Source organism: Thalassophryne amazonica, chromosome 2, assembly GCF_902500255.1.
Source record: "Thalassophryne amazonica chromosome 2, fThaAma1.1, whole genome shotgun sequence".
In the NCBI taxonomy this organism is placed as follows: Eukaryota; Metazoa; Chordata; class Actinopteri; order Batrachoidiformes; family Batrachoididae; genus Thalassophryne; species Thalassophryne amazonica.
In genome coordinates this window covers 124113462-124125651 of record NC_047104.1, presented here as the reverse complement: position 1 = coordinate 124125651, position 12190 = coordinate 124113462, and the positions used below count along the sequence as shown (strand labels likewise).

The following is a 12190-nucleotide window of genomic DNA, read 5'->3' as shown; positions in this document are numbered from 1 at the left end:
TGGTCTAAAAGAAACGACACGACAAAAGAGGGGGCATGGCGTATGTCAGGAAGAACGCTTATAAGTGTTTCTGTGAAGTTTCTCAGTTGTCCAGGTGGTTTCCATAGTAGAGAAGCTTGAATCTTCAACTGGACTGCAAGCAACCCAGTCCAGTTGAAGATTTAAGGTTCTCTACTATGCTTAGAAGTGTTGTCATCAATATGAATGAAAAATCTAAGCTGCCCTGCAAGTTCTGATTTTTCTGAAGGCCTCAAAGAACAGGGAGGAACTCTTTGAAATGTTAGCTGAGAGCATCAAGTCAATCCATTTGAACAAAGAAAGCAAGTATATGCCACCAAAGGTAGACATGTTGTCTCATCTTGTCATTCCACTTCAGAGCCAGAGTGTGACCATAAGGAGGCCAACACAGAGTATACCTCCATATAACTGATGTGCTACATAATGGTGTGCAGAGAATTGTAGTTAGGACAGTGGATACAGACATTGTACTGTGATTCTTCTTGGGCTTTCTGGACAGCTTCTTGATAACTACCCATACATCAATATGTGGGTTGTTTTTGGTATGGGGGAAAAACTTTCAAGAAATAAACATCAGTAGTGTTTTCAAGACCCTTGAGAAGGGCACATGTTTGGCTCTCCCTGGTTTCCATGCATTCACAGGTTGTGATACAACCTCTCAATTTTAGGGTAAAGGCAAAAGATGGCATGGGCTGCTTGGAAATCATTTCCAGAGGTAACAGATGACTTCATTACCATGACTGCCAGTCCTTTTCAACAGCTTAGCCTGAAATCAAACATTTTTGCATTATTAGAGAGGTACACATGTTCTTTACGATAAGACAACTGACCTTGAAAAAGTCAATGATCTCAGGAAAGACTTGTTTTCTCAAGAATGCCTGTCAATGGAAAATATCCCTCCTTCAGAGGCTGCACTGCTACAGCATTCTGAGCAGTGTACCAAGCCAGCATTTGGTCCAGAAGTATGCAGGCTACTCAGTCAGTGCCTTCTCCAGAGAAATATGGATGGACCAAAATGGATGATTCTTGGACACCTTTATGGTCACTTTTACCAGAAGCATCCAAAGTATGTAGAGAGCTACTTCAAATGTAGCTGCAAAATGGAACTCTGTCAAAAGTGTAAATGTAAGAATGCAGGGTTACCATGTACAGCATTATGCCAATGTTCTGGAACATGTGAATAGATGCATGTTATAGTTTATGGTTTGTTTATGGGTATAGTTAGTCTGTTTGAGGATCTCACATTCCCTTCTGTTTATAAGGTGTTTTTTGGTGGTTGTTCAATCAGCTGCCAATTGTATGGACGGCAATATTAAATTTCTTCAAAAATACACTTCCAGTGTGAGATGTTTGAGACTCATTTGCCAGAATGTCTTAGGGTCACCAAAAGAATATACAACCCCTGGCAAAAATTATGGAATCACCGGCCTCGGAGGATGTTCATTCAGTTGTTTAATTTTGTAGAAAAAAAGCAGATCACAGACATGACACAAAACTAAAGTCATTTCAGGTGGCAACTAAATGGACTGCATTTATATAGCGCTTTTCCATCTGCATCAGACGCTCAAAGGGCTTTACAATTATGCCTCACATTCACCCCGATGTCAGGGTGCTGCCATACAAGGCGCTCACTACACATCGGGAGCAATAGGGGATTAAAGACCTTTTCCAGTCAGGCGGGGATTTGAACCCAGGATCTTCTGGTCTCAAGCCCAACACCTTAACCACTAGATCATCACCTCACCCTCACCTCCCCAACTTTCTGGCTTTAAGAAACACTATAAGAAATCAAGAAAAAAAATTGTGGCAGTCAGTAACGGTTACTTTTTTAGACCAAGCAGAGGGAAAAAAAATATGGACTCACTCAATTCTGAGGAATAAATTATGGAATCACCCTGTAAATTTTCATCCCCAAAACTAACACCTGCATCAAATCAGATCTGCTCGTTAGTCTGCATCTAAAAAGGAGTGATCACACCTTGGAGAGCTGTTGCACCGAGTGGACTGACATGAATCATGGCTCCAACATGAGATATCAATTGAAACAAAGGAGAGGATTATCAAACTCTTAAGAGGGTAAATCATCACGCAATGTTGCAAACGATGTTGGTTGTTCAGTCAGCTGTGTCTAAACTCTGGACCAAATACAAACATGGGAAGGTTGTTAAAGGCACACACACTGGTAGACCAAGGAAGACATCAAAGCGTCAAGACAGAAAACTTAAAGCAATATGTCTCAAAAATTGAAAATGCACAACAAAACAAATGAGGAACGAATGGGAGGAAACTGGAGTCAACGTCTGTGACCGAACTGTAAGAAACCACCTAAAGGAAATGGGATTTACATACAGAAAAGCTAAACGAAAGCCATCATTAAAACCTAAACAAAAAAAACAAGGTTACGATGGGCTAAGGAAAAGCAATCGTAGACTGTGGATGACTGGATGAAAGTGGTGAATCTTGAATCTGCATTGGGCAAGGTGATGATGCTGGAACTTTTGTGTGGTGCCGTTCCAGTGAGATTTATAAAGATGACTGCCTGAAGAGAACATGTAAATTTCCACAGTCATTGATGATATGGGGCTGCATGTCAGGTAAAGGCACTGGGGAGATGGCTGTCATTACATCATCAATAAATGCACAAGTTTATGTTGATATTTTGGACACTTTTCTTATCCCATCAACTGAAAGGATGTTTGGGGATGATATCATTTTTCAAGATGATAATGCATCTTGCCATAGAGCAAAACTGTGAAAACATTCCTTGCAAACAGACACATAGGGTCAATGTCATGGCCTGCAAATAGTCCAGATCTTAATCCAGTTGAAAATCTTTGGAAGTTGAAGAAAATGGTCCATGACAAGGCTCCAACCTGCAAAGCTGATCTGGCAGCAGCAATCAGAGAAAGTTGGAGCCAGATTGATGAAGAGTACTGTTTGTCACTCACTGAGTCCATGCCTCAGAGACTGCAAGCTGTTATAAAAACCAGAGGTGGTGCAACAAAATACTAGTGATGTGTTGGAGCGTTCTTTTGTTTTTCATGATTCCATAATTGTTTTCCTCAGAATTTAGTGAGTCCATATTTTTTTTTTTCCCTTTGCTTGGTCTAAAAAAGTAACCATTACTGACTGCCACAATTTTTTTTTTCTTGATTTCTTAGTGTTTCTTAAAGCCAGAAAGTTGCCATTTGAAATGACTTTAGTTTTGTGTCATGTCTGTGATCTTTTTTTTCTACGAAATTAAACAACTGAATTAACATCCTCCTAGGCCGGTGATTCCATAATTTTTGCCAGGGGTTGTACTCCAAATTTCATCTCACTTCCTGGTTGAAAATTTTGGGATTCATTTTCCATGATGCCTTAAGGTTACCCATAGAGCATATATACCAAATTTCATGCATTTATGAGGTTATCTTTGGTGTGTTTTGGATCAGCTGCAAATTGTATGTTCTGCCATTTTGAATTTCTTCAAAATCTCACTTCCTGTTTTTTTTTTTTTTTTTTTTTTTTTTTTTTTTTTTTGGGTGGGGGAACCCCTTCTATGATGTCTAGGATCACTCAAAGGACATATGTACCAAATTTCACGCTTCTATCCACCGGATAACGGCTTTTCACATAATTTCTCCTACTAACCCTGATAGCCGAGAAAAAGGAAGAAGCTTGTTTTTGAGGTCTGTGTTCATTCAGCTGGCATGTTACAACAGAGACAAAAACCTCATGTGGTAGCAGATTGGACAGACTCTCTGGGCTTAATTTACCAATCGTGAATCAGGTACTCGCAAAACGTACATTTTCAATTAAGCATGTTTGCCTTATTCTTCTTTTGGAGACAAGTTTTACAAAATTGTGGGAGGAAACATGGAAATTGATGTTTGCACAGGCAACATGGTTTATCAATTGATTGATATTGATTGCATGATACATTTTTTTTTTTTTGTGACTCTGTAAATGTTATGAACAGTTTTATTTTCATCATACAGTAATTGATTCTGATAGTTTCACTTCTGGATATATTTTAATTTCTGTAATTAAAATCAGGGGTGCTAATCATTTTGACAAACGTTTTACTGAAACTTTAAAATGTTCACAAAGCAGAGGAAGAGTTAATGTAACCTGGTTTACAGAGAAACAAGGATATTATTGTCACCGTTTTGTGCTGTCAGTTTACAGTTTGTTCTCTTGTATGCCATGTTCTCATTTAGTTTGGAGAAGGTCCTTGAAGCCATTACCACAGCTGGGGATTGGCAGGTTGTTGAGAGGTTTAGTCCCATTGTTCAGGGGTTACGCGATCACTCAGTTCAGTTACAAGTAAGTGTGAAATTCATGCTGACACATTGGTAAATTTCCAATGACATGTACAGTGTGGAATCTCAGAATGCAGAGTTGGAACATACTCACTTTTATTACTTGACTTTTTATCTTTGTCACCCTCTTAGTCAAATCCAAATATGTACTATACGAGGTCTCTTAGATAATAAACCGACCCTTTTATTTATTTTTTTTAACTATATGGATTTGAATGACATGCGATTACACCAATCATGCTTGAACCCTCGTGCGCATGCGTGAGTTTTTTCACGCATGTCGGTGACGTCATTTCCCTGTGGGCAGGCCTTGAGTGAGATGTGGTCCCGCCCTCTCGGCTGAATTCCTTTGTTTCACACGCTGCTCGAGACGGCGCGCGTTGCTTTATCAAAATTTTTTCTGGACCTGTGAGGAATATCCGAGTGGACACTATTCGAGAAATTAAGCTGGTTTTTTTGTGAAAAGTTTAACGGCTGATGAGAGATTATGGGGTGTTTCTGTCGGTGTAAGGACTTCCCACGGAGCGGGACGTCCTGCAGCGCTTCCAGGCGCTGTCGTCGGCCTGTTTCGAGCTGAAAACATCCTAATTTAAGGCTTAATTCACCCAGGACATCGTGAGAGAACAGAGAAGATTCAGAAGAGGCCGGCATGAGGAATTTATGCGGACATTCCACTGTTTAAGGACATTTTTTTAATGAAAGACGTACGCGCAAATTCGCAGAGTCGTTTCCGTGACGACTCTGCAAATCTGTGTGCGCCGCGACAGGAAAAACACCTCCGTGTTGAAAACCATTTGTAGAATTCAGGCGGCTTTTAATGGCTTTCAACAAGTGAGTAACTGAGAAATTGTTTAACAGCTTGGGCATGTTCCAACTTGCCCGTTAAGATTTCCAACGGAGGTGTTTTTCCTGTCGCGACCCCCCGCGGTCGGGTCCAGCCCGACATGCGACTCTGCCCGCACGTTCTTTCATTACAAAATGACCGTTAACAATGGAATGTCCGAATAAACTCCTCATGCCGACTTCTTCTGAAAGTTCTCTGTTCTCTGACGACTTACTGCGTCAACAGAGCCTGAAATGTGGAAGTTTTCAACTTGAAACGGCGAGACGCTGCCGCCTCGAAGCGCAGATCGCCATCAGGCGCCGTGGACCGTCCTTAAAGCGACACTACCAGACCAAAATCTCTCATCAGCCGTTAAAATTTTTACCGAAAACCAGCTGAATTTATTGAATGGTGTCCACTCAGTTGTGCCTTACAGTTTTGAAAATTTTTTTATCAAACAAAGCAACAGTCTCTGAGCCATTCCTAAACAATGAAAAAAATCGACGAGCGGGTGGACGACTCCTCACTCAAAGACTGCCCACAGGTGAATGACGTAACCGACAGGCGTGAAAAAACTCTCGCATGCCCACGAGGGTTCAAGCATGTCTGATGTAATCACACGTGATTCAAATCCATATGGTTTTTGAAAAAAATAATAAGGTCGGATACTTTTCTAATAGACCTCGTAGATCTCAAGCCCACCCAAAATGTCATCTGTTCATGTTGCATTTTGGGGGAAAAATATCTTTAAGTGCCACAGCACAAGCATGTGATACTTTGCTTATTTGCAATCAAAGACGCAATAAAGAAAAAAAACTGTTCTGTAGCGTGTTACTGTGATGCTACTGTTATTTATATAATCATGGTTTAAGAGTGTTTTTCCTTTATTTAACCAGGTTAGTCTCACTGAGATCAAGATCTTTTACTAGGGAGACCTGGCCAAGAAGGCATCAGCATAGATACATTACAAATAAACACAACAAAAATTAACATTAAAACTTTCTCACAAATTTGCACACAAACCAAGCAGATTGCAGCGATTTTTCCAAACTTTTAAAGTCATTCAGTGTAGCTCAGATTATTTATTTATTTATTTATTATTCCAATCATTAAGTGCTGAAAATCTAAAGGCTTTCTTGCCAAGTTCAGTTCTTTTTTTTGGGGCAACAAAGTAAAGTGCAAAGCATCTATAGACCAGAGATTTTGATGTTCATGTGACCTTGTGAAAAGAAAAGACAAATACAAAGGAGTCATACCCAGAATGGTTTTGTAAATAAACAAATACCAATCTCTACTACTAGTTAGCTGTACAGTTTACTTGTCATTACTTATCAACTTATCTGTACAGTAAGGTGGAATAGAAAATGGTACGGATAGTCATGCTTTACTCAGGTAGCATTACATAGCACTTTGGCACTGCCTTTGGTTGTGCTTTGTCTAATTTTTTCCCCCCTCAGTGAGATGCATTAGGAAATAATTGTAAATGGGTGAGGGAAAGAAACATGCACTAAATTGGGAATAACATTGTCATTAAGTTTTATTCTGATGTCAGATTGTTTTTGTTTGTATTAGAGCTTGTTGAAGTACTCTTGTCACAGTAAATGCATTTTCCACAAGTTAAAAATAACACTGTGTTGCACTTTGTATTTGTACTTGGAGCTAACAGACCTGTCACAGCTTGATGATTTAGCCAGTGCATGCTGACATATGAAAAATATGACAAATACGCTGGCTGGCGTATGTTTAAGTTATTGGTACATTTTGTGTAAGTTAAAAGCACGCCAGTATACATTATAATGTGGTGAGTATGTCAAAAAAAAGTTTGGGCATGCACAATATTTTGACGCGTGCCAGCATATGCCTCATATGTCCCACATTCGCGGGCTATAAATTGTTGGTAAGTTATGGGATTATTGACACACGTTTCTTGTAAATTGAGCCGGGTTCACACGGCAGGATAATTAGGCCGATATCGGACCCGATCTTCCCCTTCCGACAATCTTAAGGACGCCCTGACAATCGTGATGACGTCAAAGATAATCTTATCAGATATTCCTGCCGTGTGTAGTGTGTTCAGAGCGCTTTGATCTGCTCGGAAGGGCGTCAGGAGCGCTCCAATCGCAAATCGGGGATATTCAACATGTTGGATTTTTTTTGGCCCGATATCGCAGCGTGTGTTGTGTCCTCCGACCACAAACGAGCACACAGCCTGCTGAATGTGACATGCAGCCAATCAGAAAGCGAGGTGATGGACGTACGGAGTGGAAAATAAAATCAAAACAGCTGTTCTGACTTACCAGAAAGTCCGGTGGTCGCGCTGTCTCCACTCCTTTAAAGAACACCTTTTCTTTTTCTTTTTGTGTCATTTTTCCCTCTGTTTTAAATAGTCCACAAAGTACCTCTGTTTGTTTACTCTGAAGTCACGTTTAATCTCGAGAGATTTTGTGAGATTTCCTGTCTGAACTGTAAATGTTCGTGTGTGAAATCTGTTCGTGTGTGGTGTTGTTATTACTGTGTGGCTGAAAACCACACACTGTACGACCAAACCTGTTAGAGCTATGATTTTTTTTTTTTATCTTTACATGTGTGGTCTCTCAGGTTTTGGAAACCTAAAGATAATTTTAAAAGCCTGTTGTGTGAACCAGGCTTTACTCATAAATAGGATTTGGTATTGAGAACCGGTTCCTTTCGGGTATCGTTAAGAAATGATTCGATCCACCGACATCAATAACCTTTTTGCTTAACGATTCCCTTATTGGTCCTTCAGAGTGGCTGTTTTTGGGGACGTTTGTCAGGAAAATGATAGTTTTTCTACATTGATTGCAGACCCTGCAGGGCGTCTGTAATCAACTTTTCTGCAGCGCGGCTTTGCTTTGAACCTTGAACCAATCGAAGCAGTGATTTGCAGATCGAAGCAGTGCTTTGATTTGTTGCTTCGAGTCATTGTTTTATTTTGCTTTATCTTAATTTTTCCAAGCTAAAATCCTAAAGAGAATATGTCTTTGAGTAATATTTACCTTTTTATGTTAAACTGACCTGTTGTGGTCTTCTGAAACAGCTGATGTATTTTATAACTTAGTCACCGATGCTAATGCGTTAGCATGTCTAAGGCGTTTTCAATGTTAAAGTTAGCATTAAGCTGTTCACGTTTGTGTGCATGTTTTCTGTATAATAATTAATAGCTCAGCATTCGTTGTTGTAAAAGAGTCAAATTGTATTTCTTTTGTTTTATTCATATATTAATAGCAACAACAATAATAGTAATAATTACTAATAATGCTACAGTACAATTTTAGAGAAAGAGACAAAAAGAACCTGATGAAACAAAACACAACAGAAAAGATAAAACCAACCAACAATGAAAATAAATAAATACATACAGAAATAAGTGTTTCTTGTGAACACCTCTTGACTTATACCTCCTCTTCATCCCTGTTTTATTTAAGTTTAATGACAGTTTGATTCGTTCAAAGCGTATTTTCGATGTTAATTTCTTCAGTGATTTCCTCCAGAACTATCTGCCAAGCTAGAAAACTGCTGCAGAATAAAACTGGAATGAATTTCAATAAGAAAAGTTGGGTTTTTTTTCTTACCATATTTAATGCTGCACTCACTGGAGTTTGTCTGGAATAGTCCCAGATCGCATTTCAGAGCTTCTAGAATTCAAACATTTTCATGTGGATGGTGTTGGGGGGTAATTTTGGCTTACAGTTTTTTTTTTTTTTTTTTTCTCAACACTTTCATCCATGAATATGTCAATCGTAAGTCAATTTGTGCGGAATAAAGTTACTAACTGGGACTCCTGTCTTGTTGCGAGAAAGAAATGAGAATCGTCCTCCGTTCTGTTCACACAGCTCTAAACGCTGCATGGCTCTCTCCCGAGTCAAGTTAGAACGATAGAGTCCAGTCGGAATTAATAACTTCAAAGCAAACCGCTGTTTAACTCAAATGACACCTCTTTCCAAATGTAATACAAACAAACTTCAATTGATCAAAAACGTTTTTTCCTCCCAAAATGAGACGTCCTGCGCTGACGTGCAGCAGCCGGCTGGGCTCAGCTCACAGGTATGGAGAGCCATTCATGCCAAAATGTCTGAAAGGAAATGCTTTTGATAAAAACTACAGATTTTATTTATGTCCAGTGAGCAATTTGAAATGTTGTTGACATAGAAAACCTGTAAAGCCTACTTTTAGGACACAGAAAATTCACAAGAGGTATCGATAAGGGAATCGATAAGGAATCGGATCGATAAGCGGAATCGATAATGGCATCTATCGATAAAATCTTATCAATACCCATCCCTACTCATAAGTCAAACTACTTCCATTGGTTGGCTGAACAACTGAAAGCTGCAATCCTGATGCGAACAGTTCAGACTGTTTCAGAAACCATTCTGAGTAAATATAAAGTCTTAATCTTAACTGTTTGTTTCAGTCTGATTCATCAGCACAGCCTGACGAAAACTTATCCACATGAAGAATCCTGATCTTGGAAAACGACGTCTGAAAATTCTTTACTTCCTTGTTGTAGCTGAAGAAATGAAACGTTTCAAAAGAAGTACCTCTGTGTTTGTCTGCTCCTGGTGCATTTCTCATCCTGAGCCAGAGGACGCCCGTGCTTTGTGCCACAACAAGAAAATTAACTTATTTTAAAAGTTGAAAGAGTCTCAGCTCCTCATTCATTCAAGTCAGCCTTTAGTATAGATATCAGTTGATTCTTCAGCATTCTCCACTAAATGAAAATAAATCCAATGATCCACCAAGACAAAAATAAAATGTTAAATTACTCTGTTTGATGTCCTTGTGGCGGGCAGACGCCATGCGTACGCGTACTCAGTGATGTGCTTTTCAACCTCTACGTGCACTACCGCCAAACAAAAGGGTTTTGCGGGCGGTGGAAACGCAAACCAGAACTGTTCCAATCCAAGGTGTGACAGCTGCATAACTTAATCAACGTATCCAACATATTTGCCAAGTTTTTCCTTAAGTCTGCATATGCTGGCTAAATCATCAAGGTGTGACAGGGCCCTAAATGACTTTTCTCTTGGTGGTGGTGTTCCCTAGATAGCTGGAAAGGTGCAGGGATCAAATACCAAATCAGCCTTCATTGTAGTCATACTTTGATTTTAGTGACTGGAATTTTTATCAGTATAGGAATTTGATTGGTGCATTTGTGCTTCTTTTGCACCTCAGTCACATACATATTTTTATTTTTGCAGTGCCATGTTGCCATCAAAACAAGCTCAATTTTGTAGAGGGGGCAACAGGTTTGTTATGAAGTTGGCATCGAACCTTAAAACCTCCTAATATCCTTCCCGGGATGTGGCATTGCCAGTCCCACTTTTCACACATGAGCGGGATACTTTATTGATCAATAATTGATTTTTCTGTCTGTGTTTGCCAAGACTTGTGGAAGAGTCCCAGAATTCAGCACTGTGACCCATTCCCTGTGCAATAAACCAAGCTCACAGGGGAGAATAAAACAGCTTCCAAAAGAGCAAGTTTGCCCTTAAATTGACTGTTGGTTCTGTGTGTATGGGGTTGCATTAATATTAAAATCCTCCTCCCCCCACAAAGTTGGTGACTGGAGAAAATAGACATGCATTAGTTATGGTCCTCTGCTTCCTAGGGACATAACTCATTTAGAATGCATGCTGCCATTGTTTATCATCAACTTCTGGAAGAAAGTCCATCTCCCTTTCTCTCATCCTATTTGCTTTTCTCATTTTTCTGTGTACATTCATGTTTCAGGTGGCATGTATGCAGCTCATCAATGCCCTGGTAACATCTCCTGATGAGCTGGACTTCAGGCTTCACATCAGGAATGAATTTATGCGCTGTGGGCTGAAAGAGATACTGCCAGTAAGCGAAACATAACCATACACCGGCACAAAAAACCTCACACTCATTGTATTAATATTTAAATGAGTTGTCCACTTCAGTGAAATATTGTAGATTCACTCTCACAAATAATTTATAATACGTAGAGGAGAACTTGCATGTCCTCTGTCTCTGCCAAAGCCCAGAAACCAATAAAGGTTCAAGTGCTTGGGGTAATGATATTCCAACTACGTTTTATGCCACATACAGAACATGCTCAAAGAATGTTGTCCTAGTTGCTAAGGAAACAAATTAAATTGTGCAGCTGGTCTCCATGTGTATAGAACCCCAAATCAGAAAAGGTCTGGATGGTATGGAAAATGTACAGGGGGGAAAAGTTTATACTTTAATTTTATTGCAGACCATATGAACCAAAGATATTTCATGTTTTGTGTGGTTATTGTCATTTCATTCATTAATAAATGTCCATTCCTGCATTTAAGACCTGCAACATATTCCAGGATAAGGCGTGTGGAAAATTACCAGTCCCTCTCCACTGTGAGAAGACTTGGTACTCATGCATCTCACTAATCATGAACACAGCCTGTTTAAAACAGTCTGTGCTGGAGGCTCCGCTTTGTGCATGCTTATAAGTGTTATCAATATAACTGAAAAATCTAAGAAATACATCTCTGATCAGGCAGCCTGAAAAACAGTGGAGAGTTTTGTGTGCACGTTCATGGCCGTAGCTATAATGGGGTTAAAACAGCGTGCTGCTCTGGTACAGAGAATAGACTGTGCACACATTGAGATCTAAAATCTGACACTCTCTCAAAGTAAAATAAAATACCAAAGCCTGCCAGCTCCATTGAGGAGAACAAAATACAAAAGGGAAAAAAATTAGGGCACTCACCCACTTGTAGAATGATTTTCCAAGATTAAACATATAAAGTCCACACTATCAAAGAAGTCATCATGCACTTTTCACGCACAATTACAAACCGGAATGTAATGTCCAGTTCCACGCCATCAAAAAGGTCCGGACTGGCATGTCATGCACAGATCATGCGCAATTACCAGCCACAGAATAATGCCCAGGTCCATGCCATCAGAGAGGTCCTGTCTGGCACCGTCACACACGGATGTCAGGCGATTGCCAGCTGGGGAACCTTGTCCAGGGCCATGTCATCAAAGAGGTCCTGAATGGCACTGCCATGCATGGTTG

The 12190-nt window shown here is 39.8% G+C and overlaps 1 protein-coding gene across 1 annotated transcript in view; it reads left to right on the top strand.

The window, feature by feature from the left end:
- The window catches only part of LOC117504102 (protein diaphanous homolog 3-like), a 546585-nt gene that overhangs the window by 49679 nt on the left and 484716 nt on the right, over positions 1-12190 (top strand). The window contains exons 9-10 of the mRNA XM_034163485.1: positions 4221-4326; positions 10897-11007. Coding sequence (XP_034019376.1) covers positions 4221-4326; positions 10897-11007 — 217 coding nt within the window. The remainder of the gene's footprint in view (positions 1-4220; positions 4327-10896; positions 11008-12190) is intronic.